This window comes from Meriones unguiculatus, chromosome 7 (assembly GCF_030254825.1).
Source record: "Meriones unguiculatus strain TT.TT164.6M chromosome 7, Bangor_MerUng_6.1, whole genome shotgun sequence".
Lineage (NCBI taxonomy): Eukaryota > Metazoa > Chordata > Mammalia > Rodentia > Muridae > Meriones > Meriones unguiculatus.
Window position 1 is genome coordinate 17,368,213 of NC_083355.1, and position 26,543 is coordinate 17,394,755.

Sequence of the window (26,543 nt, forward strand, 5' to 3'; positions counted from 1 at the left end):
AAATATTCACCAAAGTGTAGTGTGGCAGAGTTTCTAGGAGAAAAGTCATGTGATCGTTTGTGTCAGAAGGTGTTGTAAGATGAAACTAGCAGGACCAACATTACTGGAGACCTCAGTGGTTGTAATATCTTAAGGAGAGAATGAGACAAAAAGAATTGAAGTAACCATTGTTTTACAAAAAAGAAAAAAAATTTTTGATAGAGTTGGAAAGATGTGTCAGTGGTTAAGAGCACATACTACTCTTAAGGAGGATCCAGATTGGGTCTTCAGCACCACATTGGATGACTCACCTTGAAAAGAAGATTGTAGTAATCATTAATTATTTGGACAGTGGATTTTCAATGCCTAGTGTTTTTCTGCTATGCATTTGTACAGTGTATATAATCTTGTCGTGATCTTTTTTTAAAGGGCAGTATTGTGAGAATTGACTGAAATGCCCAAATAGTAAAATAATTTGGCAGTCTTTCAGTCATTGTCATATAAATCTCAGTGATTTTTTTTTTATTTGCTGACAAGAAAATAATGTTACTAGTTGGGCATGGTGATAATGTACACTTGTATAATCACAGTACTAGGAGGTGTAGCCAAGAGGCTCAGGGGTTGAAGTTATTAGCTGGCTACATGAGCCTTCGCCTGAAAAAAAGAAGCGTTAAGTAGCATGTTTTATCAGTTGTCGGAAAGTCACTTTCCACCCTGTATCTTTAAGGATTTGAGTTTTGTGACATCATCTCACTATGTAACAGGGCTGTCCTGGAATTCACTGTATGAACCAGGCTGACCTTGAACTGACAAAGATCTGCCTGGAGAGTGCTAGGATTAAAAGCTTACCACCGTGCCTCTTTTTATCAATGTAGGCCCATGTGTATATGTGCACCGCCTGCAATCCTTATGCCCATAATGGTCAGAAGAAGGTGTCAGATCCCCATAACTGGAGTTACAGATGGTTGTGAGCCTTTATTTGGGTACTGGGAACTGAACTCAATAACGACAGACACCTGTTTATTTTAGACCAACCTTATTTCACCTGGGAGTGGGCAGCTATTAATCCTCTAAACGTATCCTCATAACTTGCCAGCCCCTATCTATCTGCCAGCCCCCAGGCTCTCTGTTGTAATCATTCCTATCTGAGCTACTTCCCATTCATAGTCCCAAAATACGTGATAATGCTTATTATATGGGCTGTTTTCTCCAGCCATGTTCATCTGGCCATGTGATTCTTCCACACTAACTCATGGTGTCTCCTTCCACATCATCTGTCTCCCTCTCCTTCCAGTGATCCTCCTGTCCTCACCGGCTCCAGCCCTTCGAACTTTGGCCATACCTACCCCATCTACCCCGCTCAGGTATTTTACTGGTCAAACAGGGAACATGAATATTTAAAAAATAATATTCAGTCATACATTTAATAAATCTTTATTCATTAATAATTTATTCAAATAACCATCTAATCAACTTTAAATTAGGTGGAACAAAGTTTATACAGCGAGAACAGGTTTTACGTGAGGATGTCCTGGGTAGGAACCAGATCTTGGGGTCCGGTAAACACATAGTCCTTACACATGTTATCCAAGCACTCTACCAATGAGTTTATCCTTACTTCTTTTCTGTTGAAACAAGTTTTCACTAAATGGCCCCAGCTAGTCTTGAACTTGTGGTCATCTGGCCTCAGCCTCCAAAGTGGCTAAGATAATAGTATAGTCCCACTATCTTTGATACTTACGGCGTTTTTATTTTTAGGTTTATTTATTTTTATTTTATGTGTATGAGTATTTTGTCTACATGTCTGTCATTTGTAGATTGTAATACCAGTGTTGGAACAGACTTTAGTAAAATAAATTTGTTGGAAATAATTGAAAATTACACTTAAATTATGAAAGGTATTGAATTCCAGAGATGTTTTGAGTTTTGGGTCTAGATTTTAATTTTAAAATTGACAGGAAAGTGTCACAAAGTATTTTCAGAAGATAAACCTGGAGATCATTTATGTTGGGGATAAATTAAAGCAAAAGAGAATGGCCACTGAAAGGGGGGACATAACAATTCTGAAAATGTAATTGATTTTAGTGGTAGTTCTTATGGTATTGAACCTAGGTCTCTGGAAGGGCAGCCAGTGCTCTTAACTGGTGAGCCATTTCTCAGGTTTTTGTTTTTTTTTTTTTTTTTTTTTTTTTTTTTCTGGAAGTCTTTTATTTTAATGGAGAGATAAATGGTTGGATGGTTTAAGGTTTGGGGGCCCTGTTTAGATACAGTCTTGTAGTCCTAATTAAGTGGGTAGGATGGGTAATTTTGTCTTCAAATAGTAATTAATGGAGTCCATATATAATATATCAATATCATTTTCTCTCAGTAGCATCTATCATTGCAACTTTTTGTTTTTTTTCAAGACAGGGTTTCTTCCCTTTGTAGCATTGGCTGTTGTGGACTCACTTTGTAGACCAGGCTAGCCTTAAACTCACAGAGATCTGCCTGCCTCTGCTTCCCCAAGTGCTGGCATTATGTGCCACCTTGCCTGGCTAGCATTGCAACTTACTAGAATTTTCCCCTTTAGTTTACCCAATCTAATTTTCAGGAGATTGGCTCCCAGCATTTGATGGTTGGGTAGTAAAGGTAGAAGCATTAGTAGTTTGGAATCAACTTGGCTATGTTCATATTTTCATAGAAAGGAGAAACAGAGAAGACATAATAATTATAAGCCAGGTATAGGCACATACCACTTCAGCACACAGGAGAATAAAAAGGGATTCTTGGATATTTAAGGACCAATCTGGCAAACATAGTACAACCTTGTCTCAGGAAAAAAAAAAAAAAAAAACAAAACAAAACAAAAAACCAGCATTCAATGGGGGAAACTAAAACTAAGAGGATTTTTTTTTTTGTGCGTGTGTGAGTTCTGAGAGGGATGACAGTTTGGGTTGAGCTTTGGTGCTCCTGTTTTGCTTTATTATGATAACTAGGCTTTCTTCTAGCATTCCTTTTCACAGTGCCATTCCCTGTGCAAGTGTATGACTTGTTCTTTGTTACACAAAATTGCAAAGATCCCATATTAGGTATTTATCTCAAAGCCTAAAAATAATAAAGGGGGGAGGAGGAAAAGTTTGTTTTATATAATTAAGTCTTTGGAGGACTTAAATTCATTCATATAACTCTTATCTTGTCTGTATATATTTAAGGCAGTTTAAAGAAAACAGTTTATCCTAGGAATTAATCTAACATAAATTCTGAAGGGAAACATTCATACGTAATTTATTTTCATTATATAGTCATGAGTTGTGTTTTGTTTTTTGAAGGTGGAGGACAGTTTGAGAGATCCAGGTGCTTAGGACCAAAAGCATGTACCATCATACCCAGCAAGAACATCAGGTTTTTGATCAACGACAAATTATCAGTTTTATTTTTCTTTTCACAGGTTCACCGGAATAGCACCGTCCGCTCTATCTGCGATGTGAATCCCTCTTGTGCACTGTGTGGTTCAGGCAGTGTAAACACCATGCCTCCTGAAATACACTATGAAGCCCCTCTGCTGGAGCGTCTTTCCCAGTTGGACTCTTGTGTTCACCCTGTGTTGGCATTTCCAGATGGTAAGAAAGACCCAAAGTTTATAGTCTAGTCAGTGAGGTCTAAAAGGGTTCCAGGTGAAAGAAAATCAGTGATATCAGAGGTGACCCTGCCTCAGCCTCCCAAATGCTACCAAGTCTGGTTTTTTATGGTTATTTACTATTTTAATTTTGTTGTTGTTGTTATTTTTCATTTCTTTGGTTGGTGTTTTTTTTTTTTTTTTTTTTTTTTTTGAGACAGGGTTTCTCTGTGTAGCCTTGGCTATCCTGGATTCACTTTGTAGACCAGGCTGGCCTCTAACTCACAGAGATCTGCCTCTCAGAGTGCTGGTATTACAGGAGTGGGGGGCTGTGCCCAGCTTATTATTTTAATTACAGGTATGTATATCACCATATTGGGTTTATGTGGTGCTGGACACTGAACCCAGGTCTTTAAGAGGAGCACTCTGCCAACAGAGCTGCATTCCTAACCCACTGGTTTCATCAAATTTCTTGTCTATTAACTTATTGGATGTTTGTTTGGGTTTTTCCCTCTACACTTACAATTTTTGAATGTGGTTGCTAGTCTGTGGCCCTGTACAACAAAAAGACATTAGTAGTTTTATTTGTGTTTCCTAATCAGTTTGTAGAGATGTTAGGATCACAACTAACTGCCATTCTTTGTCCTGAAATTGTAATCTATCTTCCACCTTTAACACACTCCCATTACTTTTGTCCAAATAAGAAATTGTGCTGGGAAGGCTTCATGGTGCAGTCCTGCAATCCTAGCTATCCAAGGAAGGCTAAGACGGAGGACTGCTGGTAACTTAGACTGTCTTAAAAAGATCCAGGTGTGGTGGTCCACACCTAGAATCATAGCACCTGGGAGGGAGAGTTGGAGCAATTGCCATGAGTTTGAGGCCCACCTGGTTAGCATAACAAGCTATATCTATAGTAAGACTTCATCTGAAGAGACTGAGAAAGAAATTGATTTGTTGTTGTTGTTTTTTAGTGTACTCAGCAGGTCAAAGCAAATAGATCTTTGTGGGTTAAGGCCAGCCTTTTATACATAGTGAGTTTCAGGCCAGCTAAGGCTACGCAACGAGAGACCCTTTCCCTCCTCACTCCCCCAAGACAGGATTTCTCTAGGACTTACAGAGTAAATCCTAGAACTTACTCTGTAGACCAGGTTGTGTTCAAACTCAGAGATCTGCCTGCTTCTGCCTTCTTGGGGCTGGGATGCCCAGCTGGGACCCATCTCTTTAAAAAAAGGGGGGGTGTGGGGGTGAAGGAGCCCAAAAGAGGGAAAGGATACTAGGTGAAGTGGCGCTCACCCATAATCCCAGTATGTGGGGAGACAGGGGCAGGTGGATCTCTGTGAGTTCAAAGCTTGTCTGGTCTGCAAAGTAAGTCCAGGACAGCCAAGGCTACCCAGAGAAACCCTGTCTAAAAAAAAAGGAAGGAAAATGGCTCAGCAAGTAATGGCATAACCCACACAAGCATGATTCTTTGTGTTCAGTATAAAGTCTGTGGTGGCATACATCTGTAATCTCAGCACTTCCTTAGCAGGAGAGTCACCCAGAAGCTTGCAGGTCAGCTAGCCCAGACTGTACTGCAACAGTAGAAGCAAAAATCAACTCCCATTACAACAGTGAAACACAACAAATGAATTGTTTTAAGTGAAAAGAGCAGGGAGGCCAGGTCGTGGTATCTGCACAGGCCTTTACTTGATAAGCAGAGGCAGGCGGGGGGGGGGGGGGGATAAATTGGGCTGGGGATGTATGTAGCTTGATGGTAGAGCGCTTGCATTTATGTGTAAGACCCTGTGTTCAACCCCCCTGTGTTCAATATATATTAAAAAATAAAAATAGATTCAGTAGTTGTATGAAGCTTTTTCTATCCCTAACAGTGGAAAGAGGGATTAGCACTTGATTATTTATTAGTATTGCAGCAGGAGAGGACCTTTGTTTCTGTATCACCATATTTAGTATTTTGCTTAGTTCCTGCTTGGAATCACAGCCCTGTGTGCTCTTTGGGAAAAGTAACCTGATGAGAGCACCACCTGCTGGCTAGGAAATCTTTGCTGTTTTGTTAGATACTACCAACATGAATACTTGCAGGTATTACGACTTCCCAGCAGGAGGAAGAAATGAGTGTTGAAAATGCACCAAGAAGAGTAAGCTTGGGAAAATAATGAGCTGAATCAGTCAGTGAACACAGAATATTACAGCTCAGTGGACTGAAAACACAGTCTTTCAGTCACTTTTTTGTTTGTTTTTGAGGAAACAGTAATTTAAGATGGAGTTAATCATTTTGTATTTTCCTTTCATTTATCTAATAAAGAATGAACTACACCTTCTTTGATAATAGTGTTTTAATCTTACGTAAGTAATGTGTGGAGCATCCTACAGCTGAACGAATCTCTTGCCTTCTCCCTGCCCCCTCCCCCCCAGACAGTATCACTATGTGTATCCAGGCTGACCTTTCGATAATGGTAACCCCTTTTCAAGCTACAGGCCTTCCCGTCTTATCCACTTTTAATTCCTTGTGTATATAGGCAACACTCTACCACTGAGCTGCAGGCACAGTCCCTGTTCAGATTTTTGGCTTTTTCCATGTCCTAGGATAACTACTACTCAGTTTGTGTGTATACACTCTGACCAACAATACCTAAGAAATAGTTTGCTGTTGTTTGAGATAAGGTCTCATTATATGTAGCCTTGGCTAGCCTTAAACTTGTACCAGTCCGTCTCGTTTCTGCCTCCTGAATCCTGGGTTTTAGAGCCGCGTGCCATCCTGCTCAGCTGTTTGTTTGAGGGTTAGGATAGGTGAATCTTCTCCCTTCCCCTGTCAGCTTGCCCCTTCCATTTGTCTCTCCCATCCTTACTCCTTTTTCTGTGTGCACATCCTGCAAAATTGTTCTGCAACTGAACTATAGCCCCAAACCCCTGCTTGTGTTTTGTTCTGTCTTTTGAGGCAGAGTCTCTCTGTGTATGTCCCTGGTTATCCTGGAACTCTTGGTAGAGTAGAGTGACTGAACTCATACTCATGAAGATCCATCTGCCTCTCCCTCCAAAGGGCTGCTGAGATCAAAGGTGTGTGCCACCACCTGCAGCTTGTTTTGTTTTGTTTTCTTAAGTCTCTGTCGGACCTCTTCTATTTTTAACTGAGAATAAGTCATTTTTAATGTTCAGTCTGTTTTATTCCACAGTTCTGAGAGGGAAATAGGCCCCAGATTATGGTCGGTAGTTGTTTATATATAGATAATCTATATATTTATATTTTAGAGAGAGAGAGTACATATGTGCTCATTATAAACCGAACATGATGGAACATGTCTTTAATCCCAGCACTCTGGAGGTAGAAACAGGCAGATCTTTGTGAAACCAGCCTGAACTGCAAAGCAAGTCCAGGATAGCCAAGGCTGTTACACAAACATTACTGTGTTCCTTTAGATGAAGAAAAGTAGAGAAAAGGAGGAAAAAAAGTTCATTATAATACTTTAGTGTGTTTTTAAAAATCTTTCAAAGGGAGCTGGATAAATGGCTCAGTGGTTAAAAGCCATTGCTGCTCTTGCAGAGGACCCACAGTTCAGTTCCCAGCACCCACATGGTAGCTCACAACTATTTCTAACTCCACCTTCAGGGGATTAGACACCCTCTTTGAGTTTCTAAAGGTACCAAGTACACACATGGCATACATCATACATATATACATGCAAACAAAACACTCATTCACATAAAATAAAAATGAATAAATATTTATGTGTACCAACCACAAGTGGCCTGTTTTATGTTCTTCACAAACAAGTAAGAGGACTGTAATTTTTTTTTTTTTAAGTCATGGGCATAGTTAAAATACATTTGTACAGGGTCTTGGAATATAGTGCAGTTGGTATTGTGCTTGCCTAATAAGGTTGAAGCACTGAATTCCCATCCCCAGTATCATGTGAACTGGAGTCGGTGATACAAGCTTTTAATCCCAGCACTTGGAAGCAAAACCAGTCAGTTTCTATGGGTTATAGGCCAGCCAAGGCTACAGTGAAAAAACAGGCAGAAAGTGGAATTATACTAAGCATAAATACCTCTTTCCCCACCCCCCAAGACAGGATTTGTCTGTGTCATACTTTTTCTTTTAAAGTGTATCTGTGTGTTTGTCTATGCCTGCCTTTTTGGGTGTGGGTATGAGTGCTCATAAGGGCCAAAAGGAGGCACCAGTAAGAGGGCTTTAAGTTTTCTTTAAATTGATGAGCCACAGTTTAAATGCTTTTGTACAAGGACTTTCACTATAGCTCAGTTGGTATAGTTACATATCCCTTATAACTTTATGAGCCACCTCATGTGTATTCTGGTATCATACTCTAGTCCTGTAATGGAGCAATAAGTGTTACTACCCAAGTCATCTATTCAGCATCAGCATACACTTTATAATTAAAAGGTGCAGTTTTAAAATTCATTAATCTACTTCCCATGATATTAATTTCTGTTTTTGTTTGTTTGGGGTCTTTTTTTTTTCTTTCTTTCTTTCTTTTTTCTGATACAGGATTTCTCTGTGAAATCTTGGCTCTCTTAGAATTAACTGAAATTCAGGGATCCAAGTGCTGGAATTAAAGGCATGTACACCACCACCCAGCACAAAAATTTTTGTGTGTGATATATTTTAGTCATATTCTTTCCTTTCTTCCAGGTCCTCTCTATCTTTATATCTACCCAACTTCATGTTCTTTCTCTCTCAGAAACAATAACAACAAAAATGAAAATCCAAACAAACCAATAAATGAAAATGACAGGATGAAATAAAAACCACACTGTAAAATGAAGTCCAACTGTGTGGTTATGGCAGCCTCACATGCCTTTAATCCCAGCACTTAGATCTCTGAGGTTGAGCCCAACCCAGTCTACAGAGTGTTTCAGGACAACTAGGACTCAACAGAGAAACCCTGTCTTGAAAAACCAAATAAAGAGAAAGAATAAACAAAAGCATGAAGTTCATTATGTGTTGGCCAACTACTCTTGGGCATGGGGCCTACTCTGGGATGTATGTGGTTGATCTACCCAGTAACACTCCATTGGAGGAAAAAAAAATGATTTTCCCTTTATCAGTGCTTATCAATTGCTTTTTCCTTAAAAATAGAACTTTGTCAGTTCTACTTCCAAGTACTGCAATTTGTGTGGTTTGAATCTCTGTAGGTCTTATGTGTGTTGTCAAAATCTATGAATTCATATGTTTACCAGTCCTGTGGTCCTGTTGTGTTTGGAAGATGCTGTTTACTTGAAATACCCTACTACTGCTAGCTCTTAAAATCCTTCTACACTCTTATCAACCTCATAGATCTTTGAGGGGGAAGAGTTTGATTTAAAAAAAAAAATTCCATTTAGAGCTTAAGTCCCAGAAAGTCTCTCATCAGCACATTTTATTTACATTTGTGGGTCTTTGTGTTAATTAGTATCTACTGCAAGAAGTATGATGAGGGTTGGGTGCTGTTCTGATCTATGGGTAAAGCAATGTGTCATTAGGAATCACTTCATTGCTGTGTTCCTTTAGATGAATAATAGTAGTGGGTTTTCCTCTACTGTTATGGGTTCATGACCTGTATAGTCTCAGGTTCTTGGCTGTCTTAGCCATGTCAAGTGTGGGTTCTGTCTCATGGGTTGGGCCTTAAGTCCAGCTTTGTTTGATTGTTTTAAGTGGTTGCTTACTCCCTTAACATAATTGTGTCACTATTGCACAGGTATATCTTGCAAGGAGGTTGTTTTCTTTTTTTGTGAGATTGGGTGGTTATTTCTTTTTGAGACAGTGTCTCTCATATATCCAGGTCTCCAACTAAATATGATGATGGCATGGTGGCCCACAATTGGAGACAAGCGGATCTGTGTGAGTTCAAGGCCAGCCTAGTACACAACAAATTCCAGAATAGCCAGAGCTACATAATAGAAAGAACCTGTCTCAAACAAATGAACAAAAACCAAAACACCGGAATTGAGGGGCTTGGAGAAATGGCTCATCTCTTAAATGCATATTGTTGTTGAAGAGGACCTGAGTTTAGTTCCTGTTACAGGATATCTATCCAACCCCATAGTGAGCCAGGAGATTGTGAGCTGTAAAATCCTGTTTGTAATTATGATATGGCTCAATATTATCCTAGCGGTTTCTGTTTACTGTAAACAAGTGTTTGTGCTGTGGCTCTATCCTAGCATGTACCTTTAATCCAAGAGGAAGGTAGTTGAAGGAGAAAGAGGTTTTTTTTGTTTTGTTTTTTGTTTTCCTTCGGGACTTGGATTGAGTAGGAAGGTCAGCTGGGTGCTTTCTCTGTTTCTCTGAGCTAACAAGTTTCCACCCCAGCGTATGGCTCCTGAGTCTTCATTGATAAAATTGAATAGCTGGGACTTTTCTTTCATTTTAACAAGTTACCAGCATTCATGTTGACCCAGGGACATTTGAAGCCTTTGGTCTCTTTAGACACCTGAGTTATGTACACATATACCTTATACACACAGAAATACACAAACATGTTTGTTTTGTTTTGTTTTGTTTTTTTGCTTTAAAAAAAAAAAAACCAGAAGTGGTTTATCTTTATATAGCTTATATCTTTAATCTCGGCTGCCAAAATTGAGAAGGTATGAAAGGGCCTGGTTTGACTTTTATTGAGACAGTCTATCTTAGACTGTAGCAATCTCATAGTAATCCTACATTTTTAAAGTGCTGTGTTTGGCAATTTTTCACAAAAGCTTGAAAGAGATTTATATTATCTTTAGTGAATAAGCACTAGTGCTAGGGTACAATGGAAGAATATCTTAAAGTCTACAGGAAAATAATTGGAACCCTAGAAGTTATTTTTCAGAGGATTACCAAAATACTTAATTCTTAGGAAAATACGTACTAACTTAGAGGCAGTCAAAAGCTACTGTCAAAGCTATACAGGAGGCTCGTGCAAGAGGATCACTAGAGCCTTGGAATTTGGGGACCATCCTAAGCAACATAGTTAAGACTTTGGTTTAAGAGGGTGGGGAGGGAGAAGAAAAATTAGTGAAGATTTGTAGTTAGTTTTTTAGTATTAACATTAACTAGTCAGCTTTTAAAAAAAACAATCAAAAGACAATATGATAGGGCTCTAGATAGCAAGGACAGGACAATAATAGAGTTCACATTAAGTGGGTCTTCCATGTGGTAGCCCCTGATTTGGCAAGTTAGATCACTTGTTAAGCCAGAGAGGTATGTGAGATAGATATATTGACCTCTGGGGTGTCAGGGGCTGAACACCCTTCAAGGACAGAGGAGCCCAGTGGCTAGGTTCTTGGACTAACCTGCAATGTTTTATGTTTCTTACAGATGTTCCCACAAGCCTGCACTTGCAGAGCATGCTGAAGTCTCAGTGGCAAAACAAGCCTTTTGACAAGATCAAACCTACCAAAAAGTTTTCACTTAAGCACAGAGCACCCATGCAGTGTAGTCTGTCAGATCCAGTTCGTAAAGACAGGCACAAGTTGGTGAACTCCTTCCTTACAACAGCCAGTAAGTTTCAGTGAATTGAGGAGTCCTCTGGAATCACTATTGCTGCATTTTACACCTTTTATATTTTTAAATTACTGGTTTGCTATTCCATTATTCTGAAATTGGAAAAGGCATTTAGTTATTCAGTAGAAATCCAGCTCATAGCTTACCACGTCTGCTTAGTTTGGATGCTCTCCGATAGACTTTGGAAGCTGTCAACCAGGCAGGATCCAAAATGTTCATGAACAGCCAGCAGTAACATGATACTGGGTCCACCTGTGCAGGTTGTCTTCTGAAGCTTGGTGTTAAAATTTTCTGTTTGTGACTCCCTGTCCCTGGCCTACCTATTGTATCATTAACTAGAGGATTGAGTCCCAAAGATCTATCCTGCTGCCCTGCATATATAACACTGGCCTAAGGAGAACTGAAGAGCTCAGAACTCAATTAAGATTTGAGTAAATGTACTTCACAGCTCTTTTTTGTTCCCCTCTTCAGAGCTGTCCCATCACCAAACCCGGCTTGACAGGACCCACAGGCAGCACTTAGACGATGTGGGGGCTGTGCCCATGGTGGAGCGAGTGACAGCTCCAAAAGCAGAGCGCTTGCTCAACCCACCGCCACCTGTGCATGACCCAAACCACAGCAAAATGAGATTGCGAGACCATTCATCTGAGAGAAGTGAAGGTAGGGCCAGGCCCGGCACCTCTACCTGCATCGGCACTTGCTCAGAGCTTTCTGGGACAACCCAAGCTTTGTCAATCACTCTCTAGAAAGGCATAGTAGGGGACACCATTGCTTCTAAATGCAGGTCACTTCTTACTGATGCAATATCTGCCCATCAACTACTTTGCTGCAGCTTTTTATCCTCTAGGCTTAAAAAAGCATTTTTTGCCTTTAGTCTGCATTGCTGGCATTTCTAGCATGTTAGAAGTCTAACTGGTTACAATAGCCATTTAGCCATGCATTCTCTTTTTCTATTGACTTTTGCAGTGTTGAAGCATCACACAGACATGAGCAGTTCGAGCTACTTAACAGCTACCCACCATCCACCACACAGCCCCCTGGTGAGACAGCTCTCCACTTCATCAGACCCCTCCACACCTACCAGCTCTAGCTCACAAGTTGCAGCCAACCCATCTGTAAGTACTTGAGTGCTTGATAGGACATTCTACCAATTACAAGGCACTCATAATGCCTGTAGAGACCAATGTAGAGAGTATAGTTACAATAGTTAACTCTCTGCTGAGTTTTCTTTGAATTGTTTCTCATAGTAAAAATGGATCTCTGCTAAGCCGTGGGTAAACAGTTTGTTGTGGAGGCAATGGTGTTTTTTTTGTTTTGTTTTTTGTTTGTTTGTTTGTTTTTTGGTGATGGTGGTGATCATGATGGTGGGTTTGGTTGGTTGATTTTTTTGAGCAGGAGAGTACTAAGGCCTGGTCCATAGTAGGCACGGTCTGACCTTCAACCTTCAGTCTAGAGATAGGCTTTCTAAAGGTGCTTTGTGACTAGAATCTGTTTCACCCAGAACTTGAAAACCATGGCCCTAATCTTTTCAAAGGAGAGCTATTTTTAGGCATTCAAGGCAACAGTCAGTTTCCTTGTTCTGTTATTGATGAGTGGCAATAAGATGCTAAGAATGAACACTGGTGGTAGAAAGGAGAATGCAGAATCGATGTTTTTTTCAGTTGTACAGAGAAGTTTGATGTAGTAGGCAGGCTACTGTGGTCATACCTACATTTAGTATATGTAAAATGGAAGGCTGTTTAGGGCATAATCCCTACTTTGCACTAGCTTAGGAAGGTTGTAGTTGTGATTCAGACCCTTGGAGTCCGTTCTTTTATCACTACTATGGAATCCTGTTCAGGACGCTATTGGCATAGTCATTCCAGACATAGCCTCATAAACACATACCTATAAGCTGTGTATACTTACCCAAGCAAGTGAAACTATATTCGCAATAATAAATTCTGGGGCTGGAGAGATGGCTCAGAACACTGGCTACTCTTCCAATTCCCAGCAACCACATGGTAGCTCATAACCACCTGTAATGAGATCTGGTGCCCTCCTCTGCCATGCAGGCAGAACACTGTATACATAATCAATAAATAAATCTTTTTAAAAATATGTATTTATTATTTTACTTACTTATATGTTTATGCATATTTTATATATATTATTTATCTATTTATTTGTTTATTTTACCTGCACACCAGAAGAGGGCATCAGGTCTTACTATTAGATAGCTATGAGCCACTACGTAGTTGCTGGGAAATAAACTCAGGACTTTTGGAAGAAGAGCCAGTGCTCTTAACCTCTGAGCCACTTCTCCAGCCCCAATAAATAAATCTTAAAAATAATGGTGATGATGGTGATGATGATGATGATGGTGATGATGATGATGATGAAGAATTCTAGAGACTGGTGTGGTTGTGCATGCCTATAACCCCAGCTCTCAGGGAGGCAGAGGCAGGAGGAACTCTGATTTCAAGTCCAGCCTGGTCTACAAAGTAAGTCCAGGACAGCTAAGGCTACACAGAGAAACCCTGTCTCAACTCCCTACTACCCAGTAATAACAATAATAATAATATAATAAAGTCTGGTGTTGTGATATTTATTAATCACTTTTGCTACTGGGCTAGATAGTCTATAATTGTAGCGTTCCGGAGCCTGAGGCAAAAGGATCAGTGCACATACTGCCCCCCCATTTAATTCTATGCTACCCTTTGATAAATAGCTGGCATTATGAGTCCTGATTTTGTGGACACGAAGACTAAAGCTTGCCAAGGTTGAGTGTATTTCATAAGGTGAGGCAGCTTGTGAGGGTTGTGATTGTGATTCAAACCCTTGCAGTCTGACTACAGAGTCAGCTCTCTCACCAGTACACCGCACAGCCTTGGCCTGAGAAGGGCTATTATAGAAGCTCTGAGCTCGCAGAATGTGCTCCCGGAATCAGGTAGAAACTCACATTATTCTTTGCTCTTACAGATCAGACTGTCTCTCCAAATAGGCTTTTTCCTTCACTTTCTCCACTCACAGACTTTGTCTGAGTTAGGTGTATAATATTCCTCACACACTCAACCAAACACTAGCAAAGGGTTTCACATGATCAGAGAACAGAGAAAAGAATGATTCTCATTAAAACATCTGAACTCTAAGGTCCGGGTCTTGGTAAGTTAGCATTTATGTTTTCATCTGTCAGACCTGATGAGTCTGAAGAGTAGTGACTTAAGCCTAGATCATTTGGAATTTAAACTTACTAAATAATAGTTTAAACAAATTGTGTGTTTTATATGTGTCTTGAAATCCAGTGGCATTAAAAAAAAAAAAAAGACTTAGAAACCCTGCAGGAGGAACATGAGTTTGAAGCTGTCCAGCTTGGGCTGCATAGTAAGACCACCCAAAACATTAATTTTATATGTATTGTTGTGAAGGTGTCAGGCCTGGAGTTACAGATAGTTGTGAGCTGCCATGTGGGTGCTGGGAATTGAACTCGGGTCCTTAGGAAGAGCAGATAGTGCTGTTAACCACCGAGCCATCTCTCCAGGCCCCCAAAACATATTTAAAGTAGGGGAGAACCCAGAATCTTCTGTTGTGAAGTCAGGTTTAGAAATGCTGTGCTGGATGTGCACCCGCACACACAGACACACCTTTTCAACTCCAAATAGGAACAAGTAGTTAAATTAAATTGATTAGGTGCCAGCAGAATGGGGTGAAGGATACAAGCCAGAGGCCTGAGAATTCTCAGGGAAATACACACTGTCTCTAACAGGAGCTTTACTCGACTTAAGGTAGAAGAAAAGCTGTCTCTCTCTCAAGGCTTTGCCAAGATTCATGTCTTGTGTGGATCATAGAACTTAAGCCAAGATGTGACAATGACAGAAGCTTTTGGGTATGCTGTCACTAATACTTTCTTGCAGAACTCAACCAAGCAAGATTTCCAAAAATCTCAACCCTTTTAGTTAGGCTATGACCCAAAATTTGTGAGGTCAGTGACAGTCTAGTCTTACTGATACAGAAGGGAATTGAAGTATGATGACCTGGAGTTTTTCATGACATCATCTGAAATCCTGGTCTTTTAATAGTCTTACAGTGTTTTAAGATAATGGAATCAATAAATTATCTCACCTTCCAAGGAGATCTGATGGTTGGTTAGAAGTAGTAGGTCATCTTCCTTACTAATCCTTCCCTTGTGGGCTGACCACACTTGGTGGTTTGGACATGCATGCAGCCTCTTGGGTGTTTCCAGCTGTATTGTTGCCATGACAACATGTTTGTCATCTCACTGTTTCCTTATGGCCTCTTACAGCTCAGTTAACAGGCTGTTTCACAACAGAGCAAAACACAAAGTTTGCTCTCTGGGCAGAAGCAGTTAATAGAGTTTTTCTTCTGTCTCGGAGACTCAATCATTTGGCTCTCTGCTTTGTTCATTCTGTCTTACTCTAGCTGTCCTAGAACTTGCTCTATAGAGCAGGCGAACCTTGAAAATGTGTACCACCACACCTGGCTTTGTTCATACTTAGTGCCCTATCTACCATAGATGCCCAACTTTGCTTCTGTTACTGGACCCACGAAAGGTTTAATGTCCCCACTTACTGTGGAAACACATATTCTTTTGGAGGGAAGGATGGGAGCTATAGATAGGTCCTTCTTTTTAGTGTCCTTCCATTCTTCTCTTTCCCAAAACATAATAGAAAGATGAGAGTTATGTAAGGGCTGAGAAGGTGGTTGGTATCTCAAGAGAAAGGTTTTCATGGCAGCTGAGGTAAGATGGCTTGCTAAGGTGGGCCTGCTCTTTGAGCCTCATTTCTGGTAAGAGAGTTCATTGCATTTAACATAAGTCTCCACTAATTGGAAACATTATATTTAAGAGCCAAAGTCATTGACAAAAGACAAAAGGGGTAAAAAAGATTTTATTAAAAAAGATTTATTTTATATGTATGAGTGTTTTGCCTGCGTGAATATATGTGCACCACATGTTTACCTGATGCCTATAGAAATCAGAAAAGCATGTCAGATCTCCTGAAATGGGTTACATACAGTTGTATTGGTGTTGAAAACTAAATCCTGGAGTAGGCAGTGATTGCTCTGAACCACAGAGCCCTCTCTCCAGCTCTGAAACAGGAATTTTAGGATTTTAAAAGAGGAATATTGAAGCCAGATGGTAGTGGTAGAGGCAGACAAATCTCTGACTTCAAGAATAGCTAGAAACCCTGTCTCAAAAAACAAAAAAGAGTAATGTAATAGGGATAAAGTAATAGGGAACCCCCTCCCCAAAACTGGCTTAAGATCTAGGACACTTGCCTGTAAATCTAGCAGTTCTGTTTCCACATGAGCCTGTGAAGGAGGACGACCAGGGATAGTGCCTTGTGAATGGGATTTATTCTTTGGGGTTACCACCCGGTATCCTTCCCCACCCCCACATTAATGTAACCCAAGAACTCTGCTCCTAGAGACAATCTGTTTAGATAGGCATTTATGCTGTGGTGGCCACTGCTATCCAGGGACCTGTGTGCATGGTCATTCTGCCATATGACTGATGATTTTAAATTTGTAGCATTATGCCTCCCTTGCAACTTAAACTTTTATCTTACAGCAGCCAGTGAGGAGGAGAAGGGGAGAGAGCTCATTTGATATTAATAACATTGTCATCCCAATGTCTGTTGCTGCAACAACTCGTGTTGAGAAACTACAATACAAAGAAATCCTTACTCCAAGGTAGGATTTCTCTCTCTCTTCCTGTTGTCCTATATTCCTTTTCTCTTCTGACTAAGCGGTCCCTATCCTTAAGTTGTTTTCTGGGGTCTGGGGACAGGCATGATGGTGCACACTTGTAATCCCAACTCCCCAGAGTACACTGTGGGCTGTGGGTTTAGACCTTATCTCCAAAAACAAGAGTAAAAAGGGAGTCAACAGACATGGTTGCTCATGGCTGTAATCCTAGACATTGTGGGGGCTGAGGCTTAGGCAGTTCAAGGCCAGCCTGGGCTACAGGATGACACGTAGGTTTGGGTTTTTGTTTGTTTGTTTGTTTGTGGGTGTTATTTTTGTTATTATTCCAAAAACAAGAGTAAAAAGGGAGTCAACAGACATGGTTGCTCATGGCTGTAATCCTAGACATTGTGGGGGTTGAGGCTTGGGCAGTTCAAGGCCAGCCTGGGCTACAGGATGACACGTAGGTTTGTTTGTTTGTTTGTTTGGGGGTGTTATTTTTGTTACTATTGTTTTAATTGGTGATGGCGGCTTGTAAAGCAGGGGTGGTGCATACCTATGGACTTTGCAACTAGGGGATGGAGACAGTGGGTTGCCAGAGGTTTGCTGCTGGCTTGGGCTACATACCGAGGCACTGCTGTTCCAAAAAAGCAGGAGCAAATAAATAAGGAGGTGGGGGTGTGCCAGATAGGAGTAAAATTATTTCTTCATTAGCTTTTCTTACTCTGTTATATGAATCCACCAACTCAGAAGCTTACTGCTTCTATTTCTGGCCTTTGTGGGTATTACATGGGGCTTCATTTAGAGGTAGGGTTAGAGTTAGCCTGCCTATAATTCTATAATTTTCTTTTTTATTTTAATTCTTCCCGGGGTTTGCAGCTGGCGAGAAGTTGATCTTCAGTCTCTGAAGGGGAGTCCTGATGAAGAGAATGAGGAGGTAATACCTATGTTACACCTTCTTAGAGGAACACACACACACACATCCCAACCATGGGTACATGCACTTAAAATGTCGTAAGACACAGGGCTGTCAAATGCAAGGCGGTTGTATTCTGTTTCTAATTAGCAACATCTACAGTGGGGTGAGACTGGCTCTAGAATTATTCTGCCAATTGATGATCTTAGCTTCCTGGGGAAAAGATTTGATGAAACCACTTTGTTGCAGATCGAGGACCTATCTGATGCAGCCTTTGCCGCCCTACATGCCAAATGTGAGGAGATGGAGAGGGCAAGGTGGCTGTGGACCACAAGTGTGCCACCTCAGCGTCGGGGCAGCAGGTAATGGGCAGGCACAGGCTCCCACAATCTGTTGAGGGAAGGAAGGATGGTAACCAGGGAAAGTATTGGCCTATTGATTGTCATGGTGATTTAGCCAGAATTGTTTAGAAGTCTTTATAAGTTGATCTGCTTTTTGATGGGGACTCGTTTTGCTATCTTAACTTTAGATGGCTTTAAAAGTGCTCGTTCTCCAAGTCCTCCAAAGACCTCAGTTCAATTCTTGGAACCCACAGTGGAAGGCAAGGACCTTTGCTTAAAAGAGTGGCAGGAGACCACATGTTTTTCTTTGACTTGTTTTCAAAACCTGAACTAGTCCCTAATGTGAATTCATGAGAATTCACTAGAAAGGCAGGGCTTTCTCTTAGGCTGAGAGTTGCTCACAGCTCTTAGATGTCATGTTATATACCTATCTGTGTGGGTAAAAGTGGGAGCAGATACAGTCAGTGCCTCTTAGAAGAGCACAGTTGCTGTCAGTTCATTCACATGAACTGCTTTGGTGTAGAGGCGTTTGTTTGTTTGTATGTTTGTTTTTAATATAACTTCTCTTACTCTCCCCCAGAAAGAAACAAAAGAAATGCCTATGACCTAGGTATTCATTCATTTGCTTGTTCCTTGGTTCTTAGGTCTTACAGGTCATCAGACGGCCGGACCACCCCTCAGTTGGGCAGTGCCAACCCCTCCACCCCACAGCCTGCCTCCCCTGATGTCAGTAGTAGCCACTCTCTGTCAGAGTTCTCCCATGGTCAATCTCCTAGAAGTCCCATTAGCCCAGAACTGCACTCAGCCCCCCTCACCCCTGTGGCTCGGGACAGTCTGCGACACTTGGCCAGTGAAGACACCCGTTGCTCTACACCAGAGCTGGGACTAGATGAACAGGTGAAGGAGGGGTGCCTTCTTTGGATGGGGGAGGGCCCGATGTGAGGTAGAATTGGGAGAAGCAGCTTGTGCTACAGATAGTGCTTACCTCTCCATTGTTGTGAAGTGCAGTGGAATATGGTAGTCATTGTTCAGAGGGGACCTGCCTTGGGAGGAGTCTTCTAAACTTGTCCCAGACTGGTTATAGGCTCCAGGATAATGAGTCTGAGGTCAAGGCCTTGGCACAGAAAATGAGCTGTGAATAGGTCATCACCAGATCATCTTGTCTGTCCACAGTCTGTCCAGCCGTGGGAGCGGCGAACCTTCCCTCTGGCCTATAGTCCCCAGGCAGAATGTGAGGAGCCGCTGGATGCACAGGACACAGCAGCCCGATACACTCGCCGCACCTCAGGCAGCAAGACTGGCCGGGAGACAGAGGTGGCACCCACCTCCCCTCCTGTTGTTCCCCTGAAGAGTCGGCATCTGACAGCAGCAGTTGCAGCTCAACGCCCAACTCACAGATGAGCGGGAGATGAGACTATACAGACTCACTACTATTGGCATTAAAGCTTCAAAAATCTCTGCGTTTGATATTCAAACATCATATGCTGGAAATTTTCACAGTTTTTAGTGAATTTAAGGAATTTAGATCCTTCTTTGGTTGGTTTGGTTTTGTTGTTTCTGTTTTCTTGTTTTGTTTTCATGTCACACCTGAGCACTTCTTCCAGTTGGCAGACAAGTTAAGGAAGAGCCCCTGCTGGCCTGGTCCTGGGTATCCTCTGCACTGTTGGATCTTACCAGTGTTAGATGATCATCCCTTTCCCTTGCACCTGTAGGGTAGGGTGGACCAGCCAAATGGCAGCGGGTGGAAAGCTCCAGGTCAGCATAGCCTCCTTAGGTTCTGGTCGGGTAGAAGAGAGCAGTCTGGGCTCTTACCCTTCCCTCTAATCTGTGGCTTGGCTCAGCTCTAGCTGAGCACCCCTCCTTGGTCTTCTATGCTGGAGCACCCTTCCAGCCAACCTCTTGGCTCTGTTGGCCAGGTCTTCTTCACTGAGCTCTGAGCCAGCAGGATAGCTAGCTTCACCTTGTCACCTGGACTTTGAAGACTTACTTTCAGTTTCATCTGCATTTGGTCATCCATCTTGGCTCCTTGACTGCAGCATCCTGCTGCAGCTGCTCAGGTCACCCTATCTTTTCCTTCCCCATCTTTCTCTCCCATTCATGCACTCACACAGACACATTAGTCCTTGCACTCAGAGCATCTATGACATTAGAGTTCGGACTGCTTAACCCATTCCCACTCCCCAACATACTAGGGAGCCTGTGGAGTACACAGCATCACTGTATCATGTTTTCACTGACTATTCACATGTTATGTTTCCTTCACGTCCCTGTCAGTCACTTAGCCTCTCCCTCTCCCCTGCTCCCCTTGCCTGTGGAACACTGTCTGGTCCTAGCTGTGGTTTCCATCGTTCCCCATCAACCTCCTGTTAGCCTTGTGCCTGTCTTATGTATAATCACATCACCAAAAAAAAAGGGGAGGGGGAAAGGAATTTTCTTTTTCTGCCATTTTATAATCGTACAAAAATAGTAGGCAGACTGCTTAATGGTTGGGGTTTTTTCACAATTTTCAACATTAGTGATTTTTTCTTTCTGTTTGCAAGTTTAAAGGTTTGTCATTGTTTCTTTAAACAACAATAATGCACCATATCCCTATGCATAAAGTGCTTCTTCTATTTATAAGGTTGAAAATTCTGAATAACCCTTTTAGCATTGTAAAAAAACAAAAACAAAAAAAACCAAAAAAGACAAAAATTTAAAAAAACTTGTATTTTGTAAATATTTTCTTTTCCTGCTTTGAGCTGTGTAATGGCAGCGAACATGTAGCTGTCTTTGTTCTATAGAAATGCTTTTCTTCAGAGAAGCTGATCTTTGTTAATGTCTTGATTCTGTTCGCAAAGCACAGACTAGTGCTTAAAAAAAAAAAGGAAGGAAAAATGAAAAAAATAATAATAAAAAAAGATACAGAAAGTTGTGTTAGGCTTTTCTTGGTAGTACTGGACTGTGTATCTGGCAGAGTTGATAGCCTCAGCATTCTCTGAGGCTATGCTGCTCTGAGCCCTGGCAGCCCCACACTGCCTGGGAATGCTGGGTAGGGAATGTGATGGGTGTTTCACTAAAGTCAGAAATACTATCTGCTCTTGAAGGAAAACAATTGATTCAGTACTCTCATTGTTCCTTTAAGAGGTCAGTAGTATAGAATTCCAAGTTCTCTCCAGTGAGGATTTTTAACTTCAACCCAGTCAAACTTTGGGGTGTAGGGATCAAATGGAAATGTATGTAATTTGCATGGTGTCTGAGTTGGTCCTTATCACCTGGCAGAGACTACAGCTACTTACAAGGAGGCTAAGGGCCCAGTTCTCATCTGCAGTATCCGTTAAGCAAGTGTGCCTTCTCCAAGGCTTAGAGCTAATCTTTTCCAGACCGTTTTCCTGCCTTTATGTTGCTTCTGTGTGCATTAAAATATGCTGGACTAACGCAGCTGTCTGCAGAGGCTAGGCACATCAGGGGAGCCAAGGAAGACAAATACTTTAAAATTAGAAATCTAAGGACTGTGACCTCAACACAGTTACCAAAGAGGGAGGGAGATGGCTCAGTGAATGATGTGCTATATACAAGACCCTGAATTTGAATCTAAAAACCAACAAAATGCCAGGCATCCGTAATCACAGTGTTCCTCTGAGAGATGGGGAGTCCAAGAATACCTAGCAACTAGAGTAACATGACACGTGTGCAGGAAAACAATGTCTTAAACTAAGTGGATGGGCTGACACCCAAGGTCCTCTGACCACGTGCCGTAGAACTCAACAAAAATCGGGGCTGAGGATGGGCTGTTTAGTTGGTAGAGTGCTTGCTTAAACACGCATGAGGCTCTACGACCTCCTTAACAGCATGGTACGGCCCTATAATCCCAGCACTGAGGAGGTGGAAGCAGGAGCATGAAGGCCAGCCTGGGCTGCATGAGAAATAGCCTGCCAAAAATGTAGGTAATGTCTTTCATTTTTTGTGATAATTGCCAGCGAAAAGCTCCCCAGTCTTTAGGGAAAATATTCCTTGATTTATAGTAAGATTCCAAGGTAGGAAGGCAATACATAGATGTATGCATGTTAAGGTGATTTGCAGCTGATTGGCTTGAGTTTGTTCCACCCCCAGACCCCTGCACTTAAGTTCCAGGAGTGAAGGATCTCATACACCCCAACCCTTGAATGAACTGGCACTGGCCTTGGGAACTCTTGACTGTCAACCTGGTCTTAGCTACTGAGTACTGATTGAGTGCAGTATGCCAATGAGTACAATCTGAGAATGAACCAAGAAAGGAAAGCTGTCTGATGTTTGGTTTTTACTTTCAGCTACTGTTCTGAATTTTCTAAGAGGGGAAAAGAACTTCTAACTCTTGTTGTCTTGTAACTCATGAACAGAGATTTTGTTTAATCAGAGTAATAACTTTATTTCCAAATTCACTTTTACAGCAACAGTGTAAATCAATTGTTAAAACACAGTACACTATGTGGACATTCACAGACAGGAAGCTAAGCTAAGATGATTTCATGTCCCTCCCCCCACCCTCAAAATCACCAAGGAAATCACGGGACTTGCAAGCACTGGAGATCATGCCCAGCACAGTAACTGCACAGGCTACAATCCATCAGGAGGGTGAGACTGAGATGCTGCCCGAAGTAACCCTTTCAGAAGCCAGAGAGAACTTTGAAGGCTCATAAAGCCACAGACCTATAGTTGGTTACCAACCACCCCTGCCCTCATCCCCACCTACTCTACTGGAGAACCAACTAGGATAAGGAAGTGGTCTTGGTCGCTGCTAGTGGTATAGGCTATAGATCTGAAGCCAATCCAGAGGTGATATTGGTATGCCAGTGGTCAGAGGGAAGAAAGCCAGGGTTTCTAGGAGGCATAATTAGGGACTCTGGACGCCACAAGTGGGCAGCAGGCAAGAGCAGTTCATAGATACCTACACAAACCTGAGAGCTGCACCTGGCTGGGAAGGCAGGGAACTAGCTCACTACCTCTGCCGTGGGAAAGGCTGTCAGTGGCACAGCCAAGCCTCCCGGCTTTGGTCTCATGGCACCTCTTCTCTCTAGCCAAGTGGTCAAAATCATGAACGGGGTTACAGATGACTTAACTGCTAAACTCCAAGTCTTTGCCCATATGAACTATCTTCACCTCCCTCCCCTCCCCCCACAGCACAAGCATTCTCAAACAGGATACAGTCTTAGCATTAAAGTCAATTTAAGTGGAACTATTGGTAAAGTGAATCAAGAGCTTGGAGGAACCAGGCAAATTGTATACCCTCTCCAGCCCACCCAAAGACACTGGCTCTGGAGTGGGAAGGCATGAGGGAAAACGACAGGAGCCAGCCCCCACCCCCCGGGGGATTGTCCTCACTGAAGTCACAAGCCTATCAGCACTGACCAGATAATTCCCAAGCATGATTTTCTGGGCTGGCTGCCCTACAAGAGATACGGCAGAGTACCCCCATTCAAGGACAGGAACTGCAGAATGGGTAAGTGGGTGTAAGATGAAAACCATGATGAAGGGACCACAGACCATCAAACCACACCTCCTCCATTTGTAAGGACAGGTAAAGTCTGACAGTGGGAGGCTCACAGTATATGGCTCTGGGCACACAGAGTTCTTTAATAGGAAAGGTTGGCTGCTTCCTTCTGCCCTCCACATTGTCCTTAACTACCTAAGGCGAAAGCGGCAGACCTGGGCCTGAGGGTCCTAATCTCCAAAGGCCTACTCCCTGCAGCTGTGGGAGTCAATCATGCAAGGTCAGTGGGCCGAAATGCTGGAAACCAAGGGAGTCTCCTAAGATGTCCCCTTCCTCGGTGGGGCATCCTAATCCCTGTGGTGAGGAGGCCAAGGCTTGGAGAGGGCCGGGTGATGCCTACTGGAGACACATGGAGTTTCTAGGGCCACAGCTCTCTCTGCTGGCACTGGTGTCCTTTTCTCTGATGCAGGAGTCATTAGACTGTCTTTCAAGGCTGCTGTGGGACTTGAGGCTGTGATTAGAGAGGACCATCTTCACTCTGCAAAATAGGCCATCTACAAGCTCTCCCTGACAGCTGGAGCCTGTGACAGCTGGAGCCTGCTGCCTCTGGAGTGGCCAGTCCTGTGCTTCAGGCCTTGACAACTTAGAGACCTCCAATGTCACAATCCAGTGTCTGTGAGGTCCCAGATGCAGAGGAAACCCTTCAAAACCTGGGATGCCTCAGCACGGTAACACTGCACTGGCCTGGAGCCAAGTCCTGATGAGATATCCAGGCCCTCCATCCCCTGTGGTGGGCTAGAACCTTTTGACAAATATTCAAGATACATGCGTCCTTTTTTTTTTTTTCTTTTTTCTTTTCTTTTCACTATTATAGTCACTCTGGTGAACCCAGACAAACAGACAAATCCAACTACGACGCAACAGGGTACAGACAGGGAAGGAAGGGCTGTATTTATGGAGATGTCTGGCTGCTCCAGTAGAGCAGGCAGTACCGCTTCCATTGGGGACTGGAGGAAAAACATTTGAATCAAGGGGTATGTTCCCTCCAAATTGGGGTGTGGAGGGCTGATTACGTGCATGGGGACTTAATGACGGCTGGGCTCCGGGAGGCTAGCAATCACAAGCTGGGGTGGAAGGGAAAGATAGGAGGCGTGTGGCCCTGCTCTGGGACTCCTGCCTGCTCACACTGGTAGCAATACACTGGCTTAACCGCCTCCAGCTCAACACAACAAGGGGGTCAAGCCTAGGAGGCAACCGCTATCTAAAGCAAAAAAAGCAGATGTGTCCAGAGTCATCTCCAGGCACACACCAGCTCCCATCCAGGGTGGGGAGTGATTGGGAGGCACACTGGTTGGATTAGTGGGATTTAAGACTAGAGACTGAACCCTAAGTCTTTGCCTTCCCTGGACTCCACCCCTTCCTGTAGGGCAGGCATTGGGCACATCCACCCAGGGGCCAGGGCTGGGACTAGGGGAGGCTGGGCACTCAGGACAGTGAGACATGATGAGAGTACGGCAGTGACTGGCTCTCGTGGCAGACACGTGGGCAATGTAGGGCAGGGAGAGGGGTTGCAGTGACTGTGGCAGGGATGGCAGGGATGGCAGGCCTGGGACCCGCATCCCTCACACTGCAGAAGTGCCAGAGGACCAGGCTTGAGAACAGGTAGATGTCCCCAAGAGGCACAAGTCCTTACAAAGAACTGGTGAGCCCTAAAGTCCCGGGTCTGTGAGGTGGCCAAAATCATGGCAGCAGTTCCAAACTTCAGAACATAGGTTTTTCAGTGAGAGCAAAGGGAAGCTCCTCAGCTCAGGACTCCCGCCCTACAGAGAGGGAGGAAGTAGACAGGGCCCTGGGGGGGTCAAGCTCAGCCTTCAGAGAACCAATCTACAAGGTGCCGCCTTCTAGCCTACCTTCCTTCCGCCCAGTGTCCCTACTCCCACAAGATGCCCTACAGGAAGGTCACCCAGACCCACAACACTCCCCAGGGCCTTACCAAACAGGCAGCTGTGCCATCCAAGAATGCTGCTGCAGACAGCTGGGGCTTCCCAAACTGCTTGGCAGGAGCCAGTGTCCTCTCTCCCAACCTGTCTTCTTCACCTCTCCCCTCTGACTCCCAGCACATCCATCTCTCAGCCTTCGCTACCAACAGTCCTCTCTCACGTTAACATCACCTGCCGAAGGCTCCACGAAGACACCAAGTTTCAAATCTTTTGTTGTTGCCACCGTCCCTGATGCCCCTAGGATGAGGCTGTGGGCAATGAGTTGCCCTAGACCCTCAAAACTGCCCAGCAGCAGCCTCCAGAACCTCCTTCACCCTCTAATACTTAAGAAAGGGAGGGTGGGGTAGGGGAAAATCAATAGCAATTATCCAAGGAAATGTTGGGTTTGGCCGTGTTTTTACATTGTTTTTTCCTTAAAAATTGTTTTATTTGACTAGCCCACAATCAATTTGGAAAGGTGAAATTTACTTATTCCCATCACTGATTTGGAAGTCCCAAGCCAAAGCTGAGCCACAAAAGCAGGTTAGGTGACGAGCCAGCCAAGCCTGGCTGTGAGGAGCAGCAGGGAGGGCAGAGGGCCAGGGACCAGATCATTCTTTTTTTTTTTTTCTTTTCTTTTTTTTTTTTTTTTTTAACACACTCTCACTCTCTCTTCTCTCCACGATTATTGACCACCCCGGAGGCCTGATCACAAACCCTGCTTAGCCAAGGAAGCAGACACTTCGTCGGCTAGCGTGGCAAGCTGCGGTGAGTCCACCATGTTGATGCTGCCCGTGGAGGACACGTTGCTGAGATGCCGTGGAGAGGTGTCCCCAGACACCACAGGCGACTTGTACACGATCTCTGCTCCGTGGTCTGTCTTGGCTTTGGCATTCTCCCGGAAGGTCAGCTTGTGGGTTTCAATCTGCAAGAAGTAGAGGCTGAGATGAGGAAGAAGCAATGCTGGGGGAAGCAGGCGAGCGCCGACTGTCGCACAGTCAGTGAGGAAACCCAGAAGAAACTGCTGCCTTTTTCTTTCTTTTTTTTTTTTTTTTTAAACTTGTTTTGAGACGAGGTTTCTCTGTGTAGCTCCAGATGTCCTGGAACTTGTAGACCAGACTGGCCTCT

At 43.1% G+C, this 26,543-nt stretch overlaps 2 protein-coding genes across 33 annotated transcripts in view; one reads left to right on the top strand and one right to left on the bottom strand.

Annotated features, from left to right (window-relative positions):
- Positions 1–20,897, top strand: part of Kansl1 (KAT8 regulatory NSL complex subunit 1) — a 126,144-nt gene extending 105,247 nt beyond the window's left edge. For 7 of the 10 annotated variants that reach the window (XM_060386568.1, XM_021631872.2, XM_060386566.1 and 4 more), the window contains 9 exons: positions 3,407–3,578; positions 10,863–11,045; positions 11,520–11,708; positions 12,015–12,163; positions 16,618–16,739; positions 17,613–17,670; positions 17,899–18,011; positions 18,635–18,887; positions 19,164–20,897. In XM_060386568.1, coding sequence (XP_060242551.1) covers positions 3,407–3,578; positions 10,863–11,045; positions 11,520–11,708; positions 12,015–12,163; positions 16,618–16,739; positions 17,613–17,670; positions 17,899–18,011; positions 18,635–18,887; positions 19,164–19,391 — 1,467 coding nt within the window. In that variant the 3' untranslated portion in view covers positions 19,392–20,897. The remainder of the gene's footprint in view (positions 1–3,406; positions 3,579–10,862; positions 11,046–11,519; positions 11,709–12,014; positions 12,164–16,617; positions 16,740–17,612; positions 17,671–17,898; positions 18,012–18,634; positions 18,888–19,163) is intronic. The other 3 variants (XM_021631877.2, XM_060386569.1, XM_021631876.2) reach the window with 1 other exon arrangement.
- Positions 20,898–25,014: 4,117 nt separating this feature from the next.
- Mapt (microtubule associated protein tau) overlaps positions 25,015–26,543 on the bottom strand; it is an 89,390-nt gene continuing 87,861 nt past the window's right edge. For all 23 annotated transcript variants that reach the window (XM_060386585.1, XM_060386573.1, XM_060386577.1 and 20 more), the window contains one exon: positions 25,015–26,340. In XM_060386585.1, the coding sequence (XP_060242568.1) occupies positions 26,125–26,340 (216 nt within the window). In that variant the 3' untranslated portion in view covers positions 25,015–26,124. The remainder of the gene's footprint in view (positions 26,341–26,543) is intronic.